Source organism: Triturus cristatus, chromosome 10 (genome assembly GCF_964204655.1).
Source record: "Triturus cristatus chromosome 10, aTriCri1.1, whole genome shotgun sequence".
Lineage (NCBI taxonomy): Eukaryota > Metazoa > Chordata > Amphibia > Caudata > Salamandridae > Triturus > Triturus cristatus.
Genome location: NC_140593.1, coordinates 461,119,819 through 461,144,144, shown reverse-complemented (window position 1 = coordinate 461,144,144; position 24,326 = coordinate 461,119,819). Strand labels below are relative to the sequence as shown.

At 48.9% G+C, this 24,326-nt stretch overlaps 1 protein-coding gene across 1 annotated transcript in view; it reads left to right on the top strand.

Moving 5' to 3' along the window:
* Nucleotides 1-24,326, top strand: part of CUL2 (cullin 2) — a 537,998-nt gene that overhangs the window by 190,755 nt on the left and 322,917 nt on the right. The window contains exon 6 of the mRNA XM_085631872.1: nt 1,659-1,741. Coding sequence (XP_085487998.1) covers nt 1,659-1,741 — 83 coding nt within the window. The remainder of the gene's footprint in view (nt 1-1,658; nt 1,742-24,326) is intronic.

The following is a 24,326-nucleotide window of genomic DNA, read 5'->3' as shown; positions in this document are numbered from 1 at the left end:
TACATGACTATCTGTGTTGCGGCTCCGCCACAAAACCTGTAAGAACACCAGAGGCAATGGGGAAAACTGAACAGAAGCAGAACAAGCTCCCGTTTGATCAGTGACAACAAAGGGGTTCACACTCCAGGCCACCCTCTCCTGAACCCCTCTTTCCGATGGAAACAGCCTCCCTACCACAATTGGGCATTAGATCAATCCTACTGGAGATTAAGTCCAGCCTCAAGGAGACTTGAATTAACATTGATTATGTACATGCAATCATGGAACTGATGAAAGACAGACTGGATAAACAGGGGGATTGACTCGCCGACGCGGAAACCAGGATCTTGACCCTTAAAGATGAAGCCTCTGCTACTTAAACTACGATGCACTGACTAGAGCAGGAAAAGTCAAAAGTGATGGCCAATAATGGAAACCTGGAACCACTGTCGCACAGAATCAATATCTATATTGTGGGAATACCAGAAACCACCAACTCTAAGATCCGGCATACCCACTTTTTTTTAACTTACTGTTACTACGGTAGCTGGTAAGTTGATAGACCCACATGAAAAGTCCTTTGCCCTGAGAGAACTTAAAATTGAAAAAGGAACCTAGCACCACATCATAGAGTGTGCTGTGCGTAAACTGTCAGGGTTATCGAAGTCCTGATTGGCCAATTTCCATTACAGTGCACATTCATCAATGATTGGTAGTGTCATATGCATTGGAGACCTTGAGACATAAACTCAGAACTCTTGGAAATAACCTCATCTGTAAAAGCTCTGGGTAAGGTTGGGTGTACTCTCAATCCACCCTACTATGTAATCGACATTGAAATAAGGAAGCATCATTGTAAAATGATTAGATGGCGTTAATTAAGCATCACAGTTATGCACCACATTAGAAACATGAAAAGAACAACATTTAATTCAAGGAGAGGCAGATTTGCTAAATATTAATATGACACAAACTCATGTTGCTGCATTGCGCAAGAGGGATAAAGCAGTTCATCGTCACATTGACTAAAATGGCCTGCTGCTGCTCCCCCCCCTTCACAAATAGGCTGCCTAGCACCACGCACAACTTTTGCACCGTGGTGCAAGTGATGTATGTGATGTTTAGCATAGCTTTTATACTGAGATGTACCCTCCCTTTGCTAAATTGTATAGCCAGACAATTTTATAACATTCTATACATCAATGTGTACTGTGCAATGCACCACACATGCAATGTGTGAAATGTCTGGAGATATAAAAACATTTCTTAAACCTTGCTGCTGTTTCATGGATGCATTATTTTTTTGTGCAGAGCCCAGGCGGACAGTCGTAGTAAAGCAGGCCTTGTGTTTAAAACTATGGATATGTGCTCTGTTGTGCCTAGGTAGCATCCTTGTTATGCCCCCTTAATGCATAGTCGTGCAAAGCACAATTTGTACTGAGAAAAGCACAGCGTCCAGCATAAAATACTTTCTGCACTGGAAAGTAAATCCCTTTGCCAGACTTTATGCCAGTTGTAATAACTTTACAGTGTGCAAATTCTTAGTTACTCTGCCCTGGTTTTTGTCATGACCATATAACTTTTCATGTAGATTTTCATGGATGCTGTATTTGTTGCATGGAACATTTAATTTTAAATTTAGTATAAATAACAGGTGTCCTTCTATTTATTCGTGGCAGCTAGCTCTGGACATGTGGAGAAAATTGATGATTGAACTCCTACAAACCACCCTCATAAGAATGCTCCTGCGAGAAATCAAAAAGTGAGTATCTTTCTTTGTGCTAGTAAGCGAGATGAAGCCATAACACAAAATGATGGGGCTCTCCTGCAGAATATGATGAGGGGCCACTGAGTCTCCCATAGCTCTCAAATGTTCATTGACTCTTGGCTGAATAGGACCCCCATGAGCGCCCCCGCCGCACCACAGGGAATGCAGGGACCTGTGGTATGTCCCTGAATGTAGCTGCCAGCCACTTCGTTGTAGTTCTTAAAAATATTGGTGTTAGTGTTTTCAGAATAGGAAAAGTGGTGAAAATGAAGTCCTGACCAAATAGGCACACATTCTCCCAAAAATACCATATCAAACATTCAACACATGCACCTCCCAGCACACTGCACTTCACAGCAGCATAAACATTATTGGGCTATCATGTAGTGTTTGATTTTAAGTAGGGGTAAATGAAAGTAGTTGAATTCACAGAATAAAGAAAGAAACAGGCATATCTGAGAAAATAATTTTATTCTTGTGAAATCCAGTTTCTCTAGTATTCTTTGTTTGCCTCACTCTCCTTCCAATAGCTTATAATGGTCTTGAGGTTGCCAGCGAGTACTTTGAGTACTACTCTTTTAACTTTTGGTGTGCTGCTACTACCTATGTTCTGTATTTTATCCGTATAGGAATTAGACTCACGCACTCACTGGTAAATTGGGTGAATAATGTTAATTCTTTTTGACTGGTGCTGATTGGTAAATCCTCTTGAGCATGAGGATAGGTAAATCACTTAATGTGCTGTCCCCAGATTCTGGGGGGTGTCTCCAATTGTCCTTTTTAAATAAAGTTATTCAAAGAGTTGTGAAGTTTTTCAACAATTCTTTAATCTTTCATTGTTGTTTTTTTAACCTTTTATCCTTTGTTTATTTCCTTCTTTTAATAACATCCATTTAGAATGATCAAATTCATAAATTCAAAATGAAAATACGCCCAACGCATTTCGGGCATTGCCCTTCATCAGGGGATTTTATCCTGAAAACATAGAAGAAACTTGAGCTCAGTCCTAGCGGGTACTGTATTGTAATTCCTATAATTAATACACTAATGTGTGGGGGGTGCTGGAGGGTGCACGGCAAAATGGCCGCACCCTAGTGAGGCTTTGCCTGGCTGAGCCACGATCCGATCAATATCTGCCTACAAACTTACCATCCGGTGGCACAGAGGGGTGCATCTGACGAGTTTGGTGCTCCTGCTTCAACTGGTGCCCAATGGTGCTGCCCACGATCGAAGACATTGCTGAATATCTGCTGTTACGGGCTGCAGTCGAGTGACCACAAAATGGCGGCGCCTGATGGGCTCTGAGACGGGCCGCCTTCGCTGGATCGTTGTACCCTTTTCGGGTTGAGAGAGCTCGTTTGCCATAGGCGATCCGATTGGGGAGGACTGCGCTTTGCCCCTGACGCTATTGCGCCTGCTGGAGGAGCCGCTCCAGGCCCTGTGAGGCCGTGTGAGGAGACAAGGGAGCGGAGAAATCTGGTGCCTGCGGCGACTGTAGGGGAGGCGGGCCCCTGTGTACCCGGCGCCTGAGGTGGTGTGTGCGGCGTGGCCTGGCGCAGGTCTGCGGAGACGGGTGCGGGTCTCATGCGGGTCGCGTCCCGTGAGCCGCTGTAAGGTGCTGGGGAGCGCGGGTGGCCTGGGATTATACTGTGTGCGGCAGCAGACCCGTATGCGTTGGGGTCGGACACGCTGCTCCTTGCCCTGAAGGTGTCCCATCCGACGGTTCCACTCTGGCAGCGATTGGGCCGGACCAGCGTGGGCAGCCTCCTGCCAAGGCCCATGTACATTTTTCAGTGGGGTTTTCAATGATCGACTAACCGCCAGCCTATGCACAGCGTCTAACTGAGCCCAGTTTGATGCATTAATGGCTACCTTGCTGGGGGAAGTGCTGCAGGTATGCTGAGCTGCCCGCCCCTGTTCACCATATTGGCCACTCACTTCCTATGGCGAGGCGGTGTCGTTGGGGAGAGCACGGCGTTCCTCTGGTGTTGGACTTGCTGCAGCGCTCTGAACTGCCCTGATTTCTGAGGTTGTGGGGCCTGGCCCAGGGCCCGGCCAGTGCTTTACCTATAGGGCGCCTTGATCTGTGCTGCTCGCTCATGCCTGCCTGACGCTCTCTCTGTGCTGCAGCCTAGCAGAAGGATAGCTGGCACCGGGATCATAGACGTTGCGAGACCTACCTGCGTGAGGTGGGTCTTGGTGCTACAGCTGCGGTGCCTGGGGTGCGGTGCACTCCCTGTGGCCTGGGACTAGCACTGGATTGGGCCTTGTGCAGCTTCACATCATTGCAGCGCCCCTGTTGGGTGTGAGCACCCCACTTCAAGCTTGGGTCTGTATCGCCCCCTACCTCAATTAGATTGCGGACTCTACCATCCTCCGTGGGGCCTCTCCTCTGATCTCAGATAGACAATTCACTACTTGCTTTTTTCGGCCCCATGAGCTGAAGTGTGGGTGGGAGTTCACACATTTAAGCCGCAACCTTGCAGACGCCTAGGGTAGTGGACGGCGGTGGAGGTACCCACGGATTATCGCTTGGTTCCTACAGAGGATGCTGTGGGGGCCGGACTCCACGTTACACCTCGCGGATAACTCTTTCTGGTATCTGTGCGACATGGGCAGGATGGACAAGACCCAGTCTCGCCTCCCGGTTGAGGCACGAAATCCCACTAATACACCGCAGAGGGGAAAAAAATGTGGGCAAAATGGAGACCTTAATTGAAACACTGATCACAGACCTTTTTGGTACAGAACAGCTGTCTCCCATGTTCATTGTAGAGCGGGCCCATCGCTCGCTGGCTCCTCGTCCAGTTCCGGGAGCTCCCCCTCGTCCCATTATTGCGAGAGTATTGAACTATAGGGACTGCGATGTAATCCTACACTTGGCACGAGAGAAAGGCACCATTGAACACCAAGGCAACAAACTCTCATTCTTTCCGGACTTCACTAGCGAGAAGGGAGTATGCAGATGTCAAAAAATGTCTCCAGTCCGAAGGGGTCCCGTATGCCATGCTCTACCCTGCCCGCCTGAAGATTGGCCCGGATGGAGACTCTCACATTTTCAACAACCCCAAGGCAGCCCTAGAACATGCCAAACGCCTTAAGCGAAGGCGATCAGAATCCCGAATGCCGTCAGATACTGAGTAACATTAGGCCTATATGGAGTATTCGCAGAACTATCCTGCTGCCCAGATTGCTCTAAGTTACCTATAGTTTTGTATTAACCCAAGACCAGTTACTTACACGTATTCCTTGCTTCATTCCCATGCACAAGTGGACTTGGCTGGGGTCAACTATGTTATACATGCTTTCATATTAGGTGTGGGATTCATGGTATCGTATTTTGCCGGCACAGCTACAGCACCCTGCTCAACTACCTCGTGCTATGCTAGATGGGCGGATAGTTGCACTCTAACGCCCTTGTATGGGTATACCCCAGCTAAGGTTTACATTACTGTTTGTTGGCTGGGGAGGGGTGGGTGTGGGTTAGGATGGCTTTGGCGAGTTGGGGACTCTGAAGTGGGTGGGGGGACGAGGGGTTGCAAAGGGGGGGGGGGCCTCCTGCACTGTATGTTTTGTGTTTTTCGCACCCTATTTTATTTTTTCTCACTGCAATAGCACATTGCTAGGTTACTTTGCAATCCACTGACCAGATGAGTGGAAACATATGCCTTTTAACCTGGAATGTCCAAGGCCTCAACTCCCCCAAAAAGATCAAGGCAGTATTTGCTTATTTAGATAGCATGAATATCCAGATTGCTTTCCTGCAGGAGACTAATCTTACGAAATTGTCGGAAAAGAATGTGGGGGGTCCGATGGGCTGGGTCACCCGCAGCGTCATCCTACTCTAGTTATGCACGGGGAGTGTTGATATTGATTAAGAAAGGGATACCGTTTCAGGTCATACATACTGAGATAGATGACCTGGGCCGCATGGCGCTGCTGCATGGTCTGCTGGGTGGGAAGAATGTTCTTTTTGTGAATGTGTATAGACCAAATGTTGACGACCCAGCCTTTTTCGTGGATGTCTGGCGCAGCATCTCAGGGTTCCCTGATGCTGAAATCATATGGGGAGGGGATTTTAATATCTGTTTAGATATGGATGTTGACCGGATGGGTAGTGACTGGGCACGGCCTAGACAAGCTGCGTAGACTTTACTTGACTTGATGGATTCTGGATGTCTCAGGGATGTCTGGCGTCTGCAGCACCCAGGGGTACGGGAGAGTACGTTTTATTTCATCTGTACACGGGACGTGGTCCTGCCTGGACTTCTGGCTGACCAAAGAAGCAGCATGTACTTGGGCGGTTGGGGTGCGTCATTTAGCCCGGACACTATTGGACCATTCTCCAGTGCTCTTGGATCTAAGGGTCCCTGCATTTGAGAATCCGCCATTCCAGTGGTGACTGCAACCGTCTTCCCTGACGGACGTGGCCCTTAAGGCCAAGGTTGGGGAGGCTATCCGCAGTTTCTTTCGGAACAATAGCGCAGGTACAATGTGGGAGGCCCTCAAGGTCACTATCGGGGGGGGTGTCTGCATAGGGGCGCATGCTGGAGTACTACGAGATTTGAGACGCAGGATTCACAAACTGGCGAGGGATATTACCGCCTTAGAAAGAGCCTATGAGGCGAACCCGTTACCCGAAACGTTGTCTAAGATACGCGAGTTGGTTATGGAGCACAATGAAACTTCTGACCAGGAGATGGTACATAGATCCAGATGTAGTTAGGCCCGATATTATGGAGAGGGGGGTCGACCTAGCCGTTCCCTCGCTCAGAAGTTAGCTGCACCGCGGAGTCAGGCGTATATCACGGAAATGCTAGATGAGGCAGGGGAAGCTCTATGGTACTATGGTACAGCAGCCATCAGCGAGACCATACTCGACTATTATACGGCCCTTTAGAGTAATAGAGACGCAGTGCAGACGGACAATATTCATTCGTAATTAGATTTCGTCGCGCCTGGACATCGGGTATATCTTATTCAACCATTCGATGAGGAGGATGTAAAGATTGCTATCATGTCTCTCCCCACATGTAAAGAGGCAGGCCTCGATCGGCTTCCGAGCTAGTTTTATAAGGCTTTCGCGGACGACCTGGCCCCCAGACTCCTTGAAGTCTACGCGGAGGCATATGGCACTGGGCGTCTTCTGCCTTCGTTACGGGAGGCTCTTTTAGTGATGCTTCTGAAACTCGATAAGGCGTCCAATCGATGCGACTCCTACAGACCACTCTCGATGATTAACATCGATACCAAGATATTGGCAAAAATTATCGCCCTCCATCTTCAGCCTCTGATCCCCTTGTTGGTACTCCCCGATCAGTCTGGATTTGTGCCTGCGAGATCTACTGTGCACAACTTGCGTACCCTATTTCAACTCTGATTTCCAGGCCGTGGCGGTGCACCTCGACGCTACCAAAGCGTTCGACTCTTTTTCTTCGGAGTATATGTTTACTGTTCTCACAAGGATGGGATTCCCCCCATTCTTTTTGCACTAGATCAGGGTTCTATACACCCAACCTGCGTCCAGGGTTCGTGTAAACGGCTGGGTATCCTCGGCGTTTCCCATAGGCAGAGGCACGAGGCAGGACTGCCCCCTCTCGCCAATGCTATTTGCATTGGCATTGGAGCCACTGGCCTGCAAACTGCATCAACTACATGCCTCAGCGGCGCTGCGCTTCCGACAACGGCCACTTGTTGTCTCGCTTTAGGCGGATGACATGTTGTTGTTGTGTGTCCGCGAACCCGCGACCTACCTCCCAGAATTGCTGCGAGAATACGTCAAGTTTGAAGGTTTCTCGGGCTTAGGGATAAACTGGGCCAAGTCAACGGTATTCCCCTTGACGGCGGGTACCTGCGAGTTTGAACTGGACTTTACCCTGTCCTGGACTCAGGACCCGGTGAAGTACCTAGGGATCTGGTTGCACAGAGACCCTGCTCAGGTAATATCTGTGAATTATGGACGCACCATTACACAACTCACTGAAAAGGCGGAGAGGTGGGCTCGCCTGCCACTTTCACTAGCGGACCGCATAGCAGTGCTCAAAATGGTTATGTTGCCCAAATTATTATATTTATTTGTGAATATTCCTATCCGCCTAAATATCTCTGTATTCAAGGCATTACAGTCAACCCTATTGTCATTCGTTTGGGGGGGGGGCAAAAAACCTCGCTGCAGCTGGGACACCTTAATACAGCCTTTTGAGTGTGGCGGATTTGAGGCTCCAGATATGTGCTTCTATTACCTGTGCGCTCAGGCGCAGTTCGCACACTATTGGTTCTTTCCACAACGCTTTCTCCCTCATACTGCAAATGAGGCGGACACAATACTCCCGTTACCAATGGTAGCGGCGGCTCTCTCGGGAGGGAGCGGAGGTCCCCGGACAGAAATCAATCCGGTACAGTGTACCGCCTGGGCCTGGTAGACACTGGTGCGACGAGCGAAGCTGCCCTATCTTTATTCCCCCAAAAAGCCGATCACGGCGCATCCTGATATATCTGCGGTGCAAGAGCGTCTGTCGCGTACCACGTTGCAAGCAGTCAGGATCACGCAAATAGGGGACTTTTATAAACCGGGCCAGTTCTATTCACTTTCGGACGTGCAGGCGGGGCGGCCACATTGCGCTATGCTGTGCTTTACGTATGTGCGGGTTTCCCTGCGGAGCCTCAGACACTGCGAGCACTGCCGTCGGTGCTCGCGGGGAGGATCGTAAGGGACTGATTACTAAACTCTACACTGCATCCCTTCGCGAGCGGGAATCGGAGGTGTATCCCTCATACGATAAATGGAATGTAGCCCTGGGCAATGTGCTGTCCGTGGATCATTGGCACTATTGCTCCAAATTGACTGGGCGAGTTACAGCTAACTGCAACCTGCTCATCATACACTTCAAATTTATACATCAACTTTATTATACCCCTATGCAATTGCATAGATTTGGCTTGCGTGATACTGCTTCTTGTGTGCGATGTGGGCAGGCTGATGCTGACTTTCTGCATCTCTCTTGGCTCTGTGCCGGGATAGCTACCTTTCGGTCTGAAGTTGCGGGTGTGCTAATGGACGTTGTATTGGAACGAGTGCGGTGCATACCTAAGTTATGCTTGTTGGGTAATGTGAGGTCCTTGAAACCCTGCAATAGGAGGCTGGTTGCCGTGGCTACATTGATGGCTAAGCGTGCTGTGGCGCAATGTTGGGGTGCAAAGAGATTACCCACGGTTTGAAAGTGGATCCGGGATTTATACTACTGTAGGGAACAGTTGGAAATCTATGCGGACAGTATATCTAATGAGCCATCCTGACTTACAAGCTAACATGCACTCCCCAGTTCGGTACTAAGGATTCCTGATGTAATTGGTCTCAAGCTATTTTATCATTTTTTTGTGTGTGGGCTTACCAAGAGTCAAATTGTCTTTTGATTTATTAGTCACAGTGTTGCAGTGCCAGATGGTGGGGGGAGCTCTGTTTGGTCTTCACAAATACTAGTAGATACTCATTGTTTCATATATTTGCTAGTGCAGAACTGGAGGAAACACAAAGTCGATGATTACCTGTCCCACATGTCCGCCTTGACGCGGCCGGTCCGAAGTGGTTGTAGGCGGCTTGCTGTGTATTTTTTTTCCTGCCCATACTGCTATGCATGATGTTACCTTGCGCTGCTGGCCCGCCCAGGGATGTAGGCATCACGCTGTGTTCCTTCATCTTTTGCCTTTAATAAAGGTTTTGAAATTAAAAAAATACACTAATGTGTAGTGCAAGTGATTTATAGTATCTGTGGTCATGGATAGTATAAATCACTATATACCAATTTGGTTGCACAAATGTTGCTTTCTAGACCATCGATTGCCCAGTTTGTGATGGAAAGTGCTTGAATGAAATATGCCTGGCCAAAAGCAGTCAGTAGAATGCCTGCAGGATAAGAGACATGGTTGTGGATATGTAGATAGAGGAGCTGTTTCACAGCTGTATTCTGGATTTGTTAGTGTCCACGAAAGAGGTGCAGAGGAATCCCTAGTGTAGTCTGTTACAGGACCAAGGCAATAGTGGGCTGCACTCAGAGTGGAAAGATGCTATGTAAAGTTAGCATGTTGTGGATGGCACCTTTTGTCATTTTATTTATCAGCAATACGAGAGACAGTTTGGAGTCCATTATCACTTACAGGTTTCCCACTTCCATTAGGATAGATGCTGATATCAGAGGTTCAAGTTCAGTTGTAGATGTGTTGGTATTTAACACATGCTGGACCTTTGGGCAAGGTGGGAAAAGATCCAGTCCAGGATGGTATATTAATTCCAATTTCACTCCGTCTGTGGGAAGGTGGTGTGATGGAGTGTGTCAAAGACAGAGCAAAGGTTCAGAAATAGGAGGGAGGCCTACTTTATTTAGCACTTCTCTTTTGATAATTGCATTTGGAGATTGAGGAATATTTGGGGAATCCTCTAGAGCAGTCTTTTTGGTGGTATGAAATTAGACCGCTTTCTTTTAGGAGCTAGAGATCTGGGTGAAGACTGACTTTAATGAGTTTGTCAAGGAAGGCTCTGTTGGAGATGGGTCAGAAGCTGTGTAGATCTATGAAGGATGAGTTTTCTTTTTATATTACCAACTTATTGAGAGTTTTGCGGCAAGACACAGCATCACACAGTGCAAGATATGGTTAATGTACATGCATGGCATAACAGCAAGCCCAAGCATCAATGATGTATAACATTGCATTATCAAATTGATAGACCATAGCATCTACACCATTTCACCCATATATGTTCATGCTTCTTAGGATAGCCACGAGCCTCAAAGATCTGCTTCTCCCGGGGAGCGCACCAGTCCACCCCTGCATGCCAGCTTCTAACAGTGAGCACCTTCTGTTGTTTCCTTGCACGGGCCCCATCCCGTTTGTCAACCAACCAAGCAAGCCATCACCAGAAAAACACGTTCAGCTCTAGGGCCCTCTAACTCCTCCATCAACCCTAGTAACGCAGTATGAGGCGTTAAGTCCAGGGAGCGACCTAAGACAGCGGAAAGTAAAAATCTGCAGCTGGAGGCGTGCAATATGTGCACGCTGCTTGCGCATCAGGGAGAAAATGTTGTAAGCACCTCGGGGTGAGGTATGTTGCATGCAGGGAGTTGAATTGTATCATACGCAGCCACGTCAAAATAGCTAACTCCCTAGGTGCCATGTAAGCCTCCTTTCAATCTTCCTCGTCCAAGTTCCCCACCCAGGTACGACCACCTATGCTGGGCTTTCTCAATGCCGTCCAGGGCATGGATCATTAGTGATCGATTGATCACAGACGTTGCCCCTTTACCCAGCCTCACAAGGAAAATATTTGCCTCCAACTGACTGTATTCAGGCGAGGAATTGTTCAGGAAGTCCTGGGCTAGCAAGGCTTTGCGCAATTGAAGGTACCAAAGGAACTGCGAGTTGGACAGAGAGTACTTGACTTTTAACTCTTGAAATTACACAATGCCCCCCCCCCACACACTTTTATAAAGATCTCCCAGGTACGAAATCTCAATGCGATGCCAAGGCATAAAACCCTCCAGGCTCGAGAGTTGACCAAGCCATGTTCCCCGCCATAGAGGGGTCCTCCCTGTTAGGCGGCGGTTCCAACCAATGAGGCGAAGGGCTGCCCTCCAACAGATTAGGGACACCCGCGTGCAAGAAGGCAGGGTACCCGACAGGCGTGCTTCATATACGAGATCAACTAGCCCATCTATCGCCAGCTAATGTTTCCCAGTCGATACGCTCGATCATCCCAACTGTGAACCAGTCATTCACCGGATAGTATAAGTAAATATCCGATAAACCCAGGCTTCCATCAAAAGTAGACTTGCACAGTGAATGAAACACCACTTCTCATCCAGGGGATACTCATCAATAGTCATAATCTATGAATAATCCCCGCCCACGTGCGGGATCCCGGAGCATATAGAAAATACATATATATACATATATATGCATATGTGAAAACATATACATGCAGCCTAAAAATGTTTCAAACATGGCAATGCTGTAAATTACATAGGTTTGCATTGTAGTGCCCCCTAACCCATAAGGAAAAAAGGAAGCACCAAGCCAATTGTCACACAACAATGCTTTATTGCCATAAAGCAAACTTGTAATTGCAGACACTTGCCTGTAGGCTGCAGTAGAGTATCAAGAAACAAAGAAAACTGACACCTTGCCTTTAAGGCATTAGAGTAAGGGGACCGTGCCTTTAAGACCTGCAGGAGATCCCTTGCTCCCATGATGCACCACAGGTGACAGTTAGGTCAGTTCTTTTTTCCGGCTCCTTCTATGAGGATCCTGGAGTTTGAGCTCTTCAGTTTTTTGACTGAAAGTTTTGTAATACAGAATTTTTCAGAAAATGCGACATTTTCTGGCTCCTGAAAGCGTGTTCTGCTGGTTTCCTCAAGAATTTCAATTTTTTTCCAGTCAGAATGCCTGCTTTATTTAGGAAATGCCCTTCCTGTGGCAATAAGATGGCACTGGCGGATCCACACTCTGTGTGTATTGTGTGTTTACCAACTTCACACAATCCTGACCGGTGCCCCCACTGCCAGAAGTTTTCTAGGCGCACTCTGCGCGATAGAGAGCGCATTAAGCTGCATGCCCAGCTGGAGAAGGAAAGAAGCCGTCGTGAAGGCGACCATTCATCCTTAAAACCACCTTCTTCAGCTAGACCACCTCAGAAACGGGGACATACCACCTCTCCTGACCCCAGGAAGACAAAGGTTCCTGGAGATTCACCGTCGACGTCGAAGGTACTGTCGAAAAAACCGAAAACGACTTCTGCGTCAAGAGATTCATCTCGACGTCGAGATTCTCCACCGCAGAGAAGTAAGTCAGCGTCGAGGCGCAGTCCTTCGGGCTCGAAGGCTGTTAGTCCGGTGAGATTTGGACTGTCTCCGTCGACGGCGAGACACTCTCCGCCGCCCTCGAGGGGGTCGGCGTCGAGAGATGTGACGACTTATGTCTCACCGCGAGTGGGTCGTTCGACGTCAAGGCATTCGACGTCGATGAGGTCAACCCCCATTCGACGTCATGGAAGGTCGACGACTAAGTCGCCAAGCCAACGTCATGGAAGGTTGTCGTCCAAGTCGCCAAGCCGACGTCATGGAAGGGTGACGTTGAAGTCATCCGGTCGACGACGAAGGTTGACGTCGAAGTCGCCAGTTCGACGACAAACACCTGTTCGACGACGAAGATCGACGTCGAGGTCTCCGCAACGCCGTAGGCGGTCGGCGTCGAGACCACCGTCTAGGGCGGAGCTCCATTCACAACAATCGGCACCGATGGTGACACAAACATCATCGACTTCGAGGTGTTCGACGTCGAAGGATAGAGCAGCAGTGACCGCGGAGAGAAGAGCCAGATTTAGATCTTCAGGAGATCGATCATCATCTCCAGGCCTGCATATCGTGCAGATCTCTCCGGAAGGATCACCTAAGGCACCGGAGAAGTTCGGACTTTCACCTCGCTGGTTGAAGAGTGTGGGTACCGGTGCCTGCAGAAGTCCGGGCTTGGAATATTCCCGCACGTACTCTCCCTCCAGAATTTCTCCACGTAGGAGCAGGTCCCTTCCTGGTAGTCGAAAGCCACCTTCTTCACGCCGGTCACGATCCAGGGATCGTCCCTCTTCTCACAAAAGGCCAAGATCTCCTTCCAAACACAGATCACGGTCCAGGGGTCATCACAGCGACCGTCCCCACAAGAGGCGACGCACTAGATCACCCACCTGGTCTTCCTCCACATAGTCCTCGGTCCGGGACTATTCTCCGACCTTGTCTTCTACACCCCCGTCATGCGTGTCCCCTGTGGATGACATCGCTACTTTCTCTGATGTCTTGGGTAGAGGTGCGCAGAAATTGAATATCACGCTGCACACCCCTCTGGCCCCCACGTCAATTATATTTGATACGTTGCATCACCGGTCCGCACCCAGACCTTTGCTACCATTGGTGCCAGGATTGTTGGAGCCAGCGATGGCCACATTTCTTACTCCTGCTACAGTGGGCTCTGTGCCTTCAAGAATAGCGAAAAAATATAAGGCTCCTGCTGAGGATCCCTTGTTTCTAAGGGCGGACCCACCAGCGGACTCAGTTATCGTGGCGGCTGCCATGAAGTCCCATTCTGCCTCTGTGTCCTCTTCTGTCCCCCCGGAGAAAGACAGCAAGCAAATGGATTCGTATGGCAGAAAGATGTGCAACACTTCTGCCTCACACATGAAAGTGGCTAATGCTTCAGCCCTGCTAAGACGGTATGATCGCTCTCTGTGGGATTCCCTCTCCAGATTTGCTGAGAAACTGCCAAGGGAAGACAGGTAGGATTTTAATGAAATTCTCCTGGAAGGTGGGCTTGTAGCCAATCAAATTATCAGTGTGGCTGCGGATGCTTCGGGCCTCGCCGCACATGGCTACTCTCATGGCGTATGCTCTCGGCGCTCTGCCTGGCTACGGCTAACGGGCCTCAAGCCTGATGCGCAGAAAAAAATTCTTAATCTGCCTTTTAACGGGTCATCTTTGTTTGGGGCTCACGCTGATGACCAGATGAACAAAATGAAGGCAGAGTTGGACACCGTTAAAGCTGTTGGGCTGGAAAAGCGCAAGGAATATCGAAAGCGCTTTCGCCAGGGCGACAAGCGTGCCTTTCATCAGCGCGTTCAAACACCCCAATGGTCCTCCCAAAATCAGCAGAGGACCCAGTTACAACAAAGGGGTCGTAGCAGAGGGAGAGGAAATGCAAAGCAGCAACAGTCCTCCACCAAACAGCCCTCAAAACAGTGAGACCTTACTTCCTCGGCGCTCGTTCGCCACTCCGGTAGGAGGAAGTATCAGTGTTCACCTGGCAGAGTAGGAAGCTATTACAAAAGACAGATGGGTGCTGAATATTGTACAGCATGGCTACTTGCTGAGGTTCAAGTCTCCCCCCTCCGCATGTATCCCCACGGAGGCAGCACCTCCCTCAAATCCAAAATCGGCTTTTACTGGGCGAAGTAGCTACTCTCCTCTCCAAGAACGCCATAGAGGAAGTTCCTCCCCTGCAAAGAAATCAAGGAGTATACTCCCGGTACTTTCTTGTTAAAAAACGAGGCGTAGTCAAAGAGTACAGACCCATTCTCGACCTCCGTCTGCTCAACGGATTTGTCAGGAAGGAAAAGTTCAGAATGCCTGCTCTGCATCAGATCTTCCCGCATCTTCACCAGGGAGACTGGATGTGTGCCATCGACCTACAGGATGCCTACTTCCATATTCCTGTCTCAGTGAAACACGGGAAATTTCTCAGGTTTCAGATCTCTTGTCAGCACTATCAGTACAGAGTTCTGCCGTTTGGCCTCAAATCCGCCCCACGGACATTCTCAAAGTGCATGGCGGTGGTAGCTGCCTTCCTCCGCAAACGGAAGATATTCGTCTATCCCTATCTAGACGACTGGCTCCTGAAGAGTTCCACTCCTGTTCGACTCCAGAGCCATCTCTCGTTCTGCCTCAATCTCCTACAGTCGCTGGGATTACAGGTCAATTACAAAAAGTCAGTCCTCAATCCCACTCAGCGGATTCACTACCTGGGCGCCTCTCTGGACTCCGCAAAGGCAAGCGTGTGTCCTTCGGAGGAGAGGTTATCATCCATGCTTCAGAAATGCCACACGCTTCTCAACGCGGCATTTCCCACAGCCAGGCAAGTGTCGTCACTTCTGGGGTGGATGGCTTCGTGCATTTACAGTGTGCCCAATGCACGTCTTCACATGCGCCCTCTACAGCAAGAGCTAGAGGATCAGTGGTCGCAGAGGTCCGGCCGCTGGGAAGATCTCCTCTCTCTTCACCAAGCTGCTAAAGACTCCATCAGATGGTGGATGAAACGCTCCCATCTACTTCACGGCGTCCCCTTCCATCAGGCGCCTCCGACACAGACAGTGGTCACAGATGCCTCCATGCAGGGTTGGGGTGCTCATATGGACCAGCTTCAAGTACAAGGTCTCTGGTCCAATACCGAACAGAGTTATCACATAAACTTCTTGGAGCTACGAGCAGTCCATCTAGCTCTCAAATCCCTGTATCCGTCCCTCCAAACCAACCACGTGCAGATTCAGACAACACAACAACTATGTTCTATCTGAACAAGCAAGGAGGCACCAGATCTCTAGTCCTATCTCTGGAAGCTCAGTCCATTTGGCGATGGCTACTGGCGAGTGACATTTCGATCATCGCTGTTCACCTGCCAGGGAACCTGAACGTCCAGGCAGACGGCCTCAGCAGAGACTTCGTCGAAGCGCACGACTGGGTGCTCAACGAAGACGTCGCTCAAGAGATCTTCCGGCAGTGGGGAGTACCGGACATAGATCTTTTCACAGACGCGGCAAACAAAAAATGCCCCGTCTTCGCCTCCAGGTTCCCCCAACAGGGATCTCAGGGGAACGCACTTTTGATCAGCTGGTCACAGACATTGCTATACGCTTTTCCTCCTCTCCCTCTCATCCCAGCTGTGATACAGAAATTCTACAGGACCAGAACGCTGATGATCCTGATAGCTCCGGAGTGGCCCCGTCAGTGGTGGTACCCGGATCTACTACAGCTGTCAGAGGTGCCACACCGGAGATTGCCTTGCCTGCCGAACTTACTGACCAAGAGCCAGGGGAGAGTGTTCCATCCCAATATCCCCTCTCTTCGCTTGACGGCATGGCTCCTGAACTCCTCCAGTACGGACATTTAGATCTTCCGGCGGACTGTATGAACATTCTGCGAGAAGCAAAAAGGCCCTCCACTAGGAAGTCTTATGCCTTCAAGTGGAAGAGGTTCTACATTTGGTGTAGAGATAACACCCTTGAACCGATCCGGGGTCAAGAACAGGTTATTCTCCCCTACTTATTGCACTTGGCAAAGTCTGGTTTAAAGTACACTTCCATCAGAGTCCACTTAGCTGCTATCACAGCTTATAGAAAATCTCCTACCCAGGCCTCATTCTTCCAGATGTCGGTAGTCAAAGATTTCCTAGAAGGGCTTAAGAAAGTATTTCCACCAGTGAGGTCTCCTTCCCCTCCCTGGGAACTCAACATTGTTCTCTCTAAGTTGATGGGAGCTCCTTTCGAGCCTATTCATAAGGCATCCTTACAGCATCCGACCTGGAAGGCTGCCTTCTTAGTAGCCATCACTTCTGCCCGCAGGGTGAGTGAAATTCAGGCCCTCTGCTGCAAGGAACCTTACACTGTTTTCCATGCTAATAGTGGTACTACGTACTCATCCGAGCTTCCTGCCCAAGGTGGTCTTGGACTTCCACATTAATCAGGTTATCACGTTGCCCACTTTTTTTCCTCAGCCTACCACTCCCCCCGGAGAGAGCTTTACATTCCCTTGACCTCCGGAGGGTATTGAAATGTTATCTTGCTAAGACCCTTTCGCTTAGAAAGTCTGACAGGCTCTTTGTTAATTACTGTCCAACGAATACCGGGCTGGCTACCTCCAAGAGGTCCATTTCTAGATGGATTGTCTCATGTATAGCCTTGTCTTATCAGCTGTCTCACAAGGTTCTACAGGTTAGACCAAGAGCACACTCTACTAGAGGGAAAGCTTCTACTGTAGCTCTCCTTCGCAACGTTCCCATGTCTGAAATTTGCAAAGCGGCTACATGGCGCTCCATACATACTTTTACACGCCATTATTGCCTAGATTCAGACGCACTGGCCGACGCCCAGGTGGGGCAGGCCTCTTTGAGGAATTTGTTTGCATAACTGCTATGCTCATGTGATGTTAATGCATGTTCTAAATGCTATAATGCTCGTCCGCAAGACTTTGGGTATGGGCTTGCTACTCTATTCATAGATTATGACTATTTATGAGTATCCCCTGGATGAGAAGGATTAATTACTTACCTGTAATCCTAGTTCTCATCCAGGGGTATACTCATCAAAGTCATAAGTGACCCACCCACCTCCCCGGACGACCTTTCTCTCCTCAAGTCATTGTTTATTAATTGCAGATCTACTCAGGTGCGAGTGCACCATCAAAAAGAACTGACCTAACTGTCACCTGTGGTGCATCATGGGAGCAAGGGGTCTCCTGCAGGTCTTAAAGGCACGGTCCCCTTACTCTAATGCCTTAAAGGCAAGGTGTCAGTTTTCTTTGTTTATTGATACTCTACTGCAGCCTACAGGCAAGTGCCTGCAATTACAAGTTTTCTTAATGGCAATAAAGCATTGTTGTGTGACAATTGGCTTGGTGCTTCCTTTTTTCCTTATGAGTTAGGGGGCACTACAATGCAAACCTATGTAATTTACAGCATTGCCATGTTTGAAACATTTTTAGGCTGCATGTATATGTTTTCACATATGCATATATATATATTCACTGAAAAAACCATAGGTTTCACACACGTTATAGTTGGGAATTAGCATTTAAAAAACCTTGCAAATTCACTTAAAAAACCATAGGTTTCACACATGTTATAGTTAGCTGGACATTTCACTCGTAAAAAACCAATGAAATTCCCCCGTTATAGTTAGTGCAGGCAACTATAACTCACGCGACCGCAATCCTCTGCTGATGACGTCAGATATTACATCACTGTATTTAGACACTTATTTACCCATGTCTTCTTCCATTAATTTCTAGCTATACATATATTACAAATATTTTTTTTTCAGAAAGACACATATGTCATCAGTGATGTAATATCTGACGTCATCAGCAGAGGATTGCGGTCGCGTGAGTTATAGTTGCCTGCACTAACTATAACGGGGGAATTTCAATGGTTTTTCACGAGTGAAATGTCCAGCTAACTATAACGTGTGAAACCTATGGTTTTTAAGTGAATTTGCAAGGTTTTTTAAATGCTAATTCCTAACTATAACGTGTGTGAAACCTATGGTTTTTTCAGTGAATTTGTACGTTTTTTTAAATGCTAAGTTATGTATTTTTTTTTTTTTTTAAGGTTTTTCACCGTACGCGCACGGTGCGCTTCGTGCACCGGGCACGCAGTGCGCTTTGCGCACCGCGCGCCCACGTTATGCAGTTCGCGGAATTTTTTAGTTTCTACCGTACGCGCACTTTACGCGTACTCCGCGATTTTTCGCAAAAAAATTAAAGGAAATTTTTGCCCTTGGGGGTCCTTCTGGGACCCCCTGACAAAGGCTAGGGGGTCAGGAACTGTCCACCCTGCCCCCTTTTCACGTTCTCCACCTTTGTTTTTCACCCCCTCAGACTGCGAGAGACAAAATGGCGGCCGACACTTCCTGGTTTCGACCGATTCGAATGTTTACTAAGATCTAACAACCAATCACAATCGCGCTCGCGCACGGCAGCGTGCGCGTACGGTAAGTTTTACCGTACGCGCATGGTGCGCGCTTATAGATATATACATATATGCTTTTAAATGCTATTTTCTCAGGAAATACTGAACATATTTACACCAGACCTGCAAAAGGCACATCCCTGACCTGAGGACTACCTCTCTGCCAAATTTCAAGTAATTCTGTTCAGCCGTTCGGGCTGTAGCTTGGACTAAAGGTCCTATGGAAAAATGCATGGGGAAAACTCATTTTGGGACCCCCCCTTTTTCTCAGCCCCCGCTTGACGAATCCCCCCGAGACTTTCAGGGAAGGAGCGGAGCGGAGCGCCCCACCTATTTTGAAAATTTCGCGAGGATTCGTCAATCGGCGCCAAAGTTATTCCAAATAGAATGTTGCGGATTTCCTATGGAAACACGATCCTAACTATAACTATCTACTGGTGACTGCCAGTAGAATGAAATATATATATATATATATATATATATATATATATATATATATATATATATATATATATACATATATACACACACACACACACACACACACACACACACACACACACACACACACACACACACACACACACACACACACACATACACACACATACATACACATACATACACATACATACACATACATACACATACATACACACATACACACATACACACATACACACATACTCCAGGCTCCAGGATCCCGCGCGTGGGCGGGGATTATTCATAGATTGACTTTGATGAGTATACCCCTGGATGAGAACTAGGATTACAGGTAAGTAACTAATCCTTTGTGCTGACCTACAGCCCCCACAAAGTTGGTAATTGTCGTGGTCAAGGAGTGGAAGCATTTGCTGTGGATGGGATAGGGATAGTTACCCAACAGGTACAAATAGCACAGCACAAAGACTATTTTAACAAGCATTGGCATAGCCAATAGGTCTTCTCTTTGGGACCTTATAAGTGTTTAGCTATGTAGCACAAAAGAGACTTCAGTGGCATGGTGGGCAAAACACTAAAGGTGGACTACAATGCACCGGGAGAACGACGCTTAGATTAACTCCGGTACTTCACCCATCACGTTTCCCCATAATTTGCTAGTGGCACAGCCTGCCCACAGTACCACGCACCACAGTCATTTTCATATAGAGTGTAGTACTACACTTTATACAGTCCGTGCTTGGTCACTTAGTACACTGTTTTTCATCCAGGTAGGCCAGTGCTTCGAATGCATGCAATGAGATTTGCTTCGCAGTTTGTTATCTTTGCAAGCCTTTTTAAACTATGAAACCTGCCCTTACTTATTTTTTAATACCAGCCCAATTAAGATACTACCTTTGTAAGATGAAAGATTTCTGCACAAAGCAACTTTTGGGTGGCATTGAGCAATATTAACAGAGGTGCGTGTGCTCTGTGAAAGAAAGCATCGAGTTGGTAGCTCTTGTGGAGAACATTTAATCAGCGGACTGTCCACTGTAAGTATTCCCTCCACAGTATCTAGAAGGTGTGTAGGCTTATATCGAGAGGTTTGAGAATAAGTGAGACTGAATGGGAGTGAGTCAGAATGTGACTGAGTTAAAATTACTGAGTTGCACTGAGACTGAGTGATCAGGAGTGAGACTAGGAGAGTAAGTGCAAATGAGTGAGACTGAGTGGGTCTGAGAGAGACTATGGAAGTTATTGAGACTGAGTGAGTCAGAGTAAGTAAACATAAGGGTAAATGAATGAGAACATGTGAGAGAGTAAGACTAAGTGGTAAGTGACTGTGAGTGACCCCACCGAGTAAAAGTCAGGCTTGCTCATTGGGATTCGAGTCAAGGCTTAAACCCCACCACTTTAAATGTTCATCAGCTGCCATTGTGCAGGTGTCTAAACAGTCCCCTAAAGCACTAACCTAAATGCCCCGGCTTGAAACCCTTGCATGAGCTCTAGTGTGTCCTGCCAATCAGGAGCTGACTCTGACCACACTTTGCTATTGGACCTACTATTATTCGGTGCGCTGTTGCGTGAGATAGGCAAGCGCCTGATATCCGATGCAACCACGTCTAAGAACAGTCTTCACTCGACGGCGTGCCTCGAACAAGAGTCTGGCTTTAACGCTTGAGTGTCAGCCAAAAGAGCAACAATTGGCTCCGTACAGAAGATCAGTTTATACTTCAGCGGAGCTCCATGCACACTGTACAGAATATCGGTTTACATTGCAGTGGAGCTCCGTGCACACTATCGAGAATATCCGTTCAGTTCGAGGCATGTGGGCTGCTGAATTCATATCTGTGCATAGATCGCCGCCTAGTGTTGGGTCCGGATGTTTGCACGTTGTTGTCCTGGAAGAGTCTTCGAAGTATCCTTGGATAGGTGACTCCTCCCCTGGACTACAGTGCGCATGGGCATCCTCTCCATCCTCAGATTGTTTTTTTCCGCCATTGGGTTCGGATGTGCTTATCTTGACTCAAGTTAGGAAAAACTCTTTCCAGGCCAAAAGGCCTCTAGTTCGCGTCGGTACTGTTCCCGATCGGTATCGATAGTATCTTTGTTAGTTTACTAACTTCCAGAACCAACTTTTTCGCATCTTACCCGACCATCGACCCGACATCGACGATGGAATCGAGGACACCATTCAAGCGGTGCCCTGTATGCAATGCGAAATATCCACACATCGACGTCCATCCGGTGTGCAACAAATGCCTTTCACCGGATCACGACGAATCTACATGTATGGCCTGTGCCCGATTTCGATCCAAGAAGACTCTCCGGAATCGACGAGCGGCGAGACTCGAGGCGCAGCTAGCGGCACCGGCCCCGGCCGACATCTTCAGCGCCGAAACCAAAGATGTCGAAGAAGTGGAGAACCTACCCTCCAGCCCCGCTTCCGAACATGACTCCGGATCGGAAGACGTCGACGAAACACTCTTTCGCAGAGATGAAGACGACACCGAGGTAGGAGACTACAATGAGGCCTTAGGGGCCGAAGAGAGTAGCTCCAATGACGAGCAAGGCCTACCCGTTCAGACTGAGGAAATCCCAGTGCAACAGTCTATGGCACCGGTCGAGGGATCGCCTTCGGGCCTTACCCAAGACCTATCCCGCAGTTCTTCGGCCCCGCCCTCGGGCCCGGCCTCGGACATTCAGCGGCAGCCATTAATGCCCAAACCGGCTGGTGTCCCTTCTTCGAAACTGAAACCAAAAGCTGTATTGGTTCAACTGAAACCGAAACCGAAAGTGGCGCTGGTCGGATCGAGGCCCTCCACACCTTCGACGCCAGCAAAACCCGTCGGCACCGAGCGCAACAAACGAGACTTCGGTGCCGAGCTCGAAGCGGCCGACGTCGGAGTCGACATACGGAAAAAGACCTTCGGTGCCACCAAACCTACTCAGCTCCCGGCACCGACGCAATCGGCTCCGACCCCAAAGGTCAAACTACCTGCCGCGTCTCACACCGCTTCGACGGCACCACCAAAGCCACACTCATCGAAGGCGTCGACGGCCATTCCCGCCCCTCGACTCCACGACTCACCGGCGCCGAAAAAGTCCACGCCCGCCTCCACAGAACCGGTCGGCGCAAAGGAATCAAGGGCGCTCCAGGTGCCACCCGTTGCTGCGCAACGCACCAAAAATAAAAATGTCCTCCAGGACACGTCTGGCTCCGAGCCAATAAAAGCTCCAACAGCCTCTTCGGCACCAGCCAACATTACTTTTGGCCTGCCACCATCCACGGCCCCGAAACTGTTCCAAATCAGGACACGGGTCACCCACACCACGATCACGCCTGCCGAACACTCTGCGGAGACGTCTCCATCGCATATCATCGACGCCGACACCGGCAGGATGATTATCCACAAAAGGAGAATAACTTCTGAGCCAGCTTTGGACTCCTTCCGGATCCCACTTAAGAGAAAGCTGCCAGTGGCTTCAGAACCAGTTCTTTACGAACCTTTCCATTCACCCTACCAGGATCCACAATCCTTCTCTCCCACACACTCCGACACGGATGCGTTGGAGGACTACATGGGTGACCAAGTCCCCTACCCCGGAGGGATGGACCCTAATGGCCAACAGGACCCTGATCAAGCTTGGGATGACCCTGTAGACCCAGGTGCACCTATGGATGCACAGGACCCGCAACTCTATGGAGCAAAAACATCTCCCACAGAGGACACTGCCGCGTTCAACGCTCTAATTGAACGTGCTGCGGCCAATCATGGGGTGCAACTTCACTCTGACACCATCGAGGACGACTTTCTCATGGATACTTTCGCATCCTCAGAAAGGAATATAAAGACTCTGCCCATGTTAAAGGGGGTCCTCAAGCCAGCAAAGGAAATCTTCAAGGAACCCACCAGGGCAAGAGTGATAAACCCCAGGATCGACAAGAAATACAGATCGGCGCCTGGGGACCCTACTTACATTAGAGGCCAATTACCTCTGGATTCCATTGTCGTTGCGAATGCTCGCAAGAGGGCACACTCGCAAACAACAGGTGATGCTCCTCCCCCGGACAAAGAGTCCAAGGTGCTAGAGACCTCTGGCAAACGGGTTGCCGCCCAAGCAGCTAACATATGGCGCATTGCCAATACTCAAGCGCTCCTCGCTCGCTATGATCGAGCGCACTACGACACATTAGAGCAACTACTCCAACATCTCCCTGACCAATACAAAGAAGGTGCAGAGATCCTCATCAGGGAGGGACAACTGCTCACAAATGCATCCATTAAGTGTGCACTGGATGCCGCGGATACAGCTGCCAGAGCCATAAACACTAGCGTCATGTTGCGACGACACGCCTGGTTGCGAATCTCCGGATTCAAACCAGAGGTACAAAATAACATCCTCAACCAACCTGTCAACCCCGACTACTTATTCGGGCCGGAGGTTGACACTACCCTAGAGAAAATAAAAAACGACACGGACACTGCAAAGTCCATGGGGGCCCTACAGACGCAGTCCTTTCGGAGCGGCTCCTTTCGTCGCCCCGGAAATAGAGGAGCAGGTAGAGGACAGGGGTCACAGCAAACATACAACAAGGGCAACACACAAAACACCTACGATAAAAACACCCGGGGTGGATATCGTGGCTCCAGCACAAAGGGCAGAGGACGCGGCTACGGCAACACCAGGTCCTCTCCCAAGAACAAGCAGTGACGCCCTCTCCCTTCCTCCCGGCCACATAACACCTGTCGGGGGAAGGCTACAAAGGTTCCTGTCCACGTGGAACTCCATCACCACGGACAGGTGGGTCAAAGATATTGTCAAATACGGTTACTGTCTAGAACTAACCTCCACTCCACCCACCATACCTCCAAAAAAC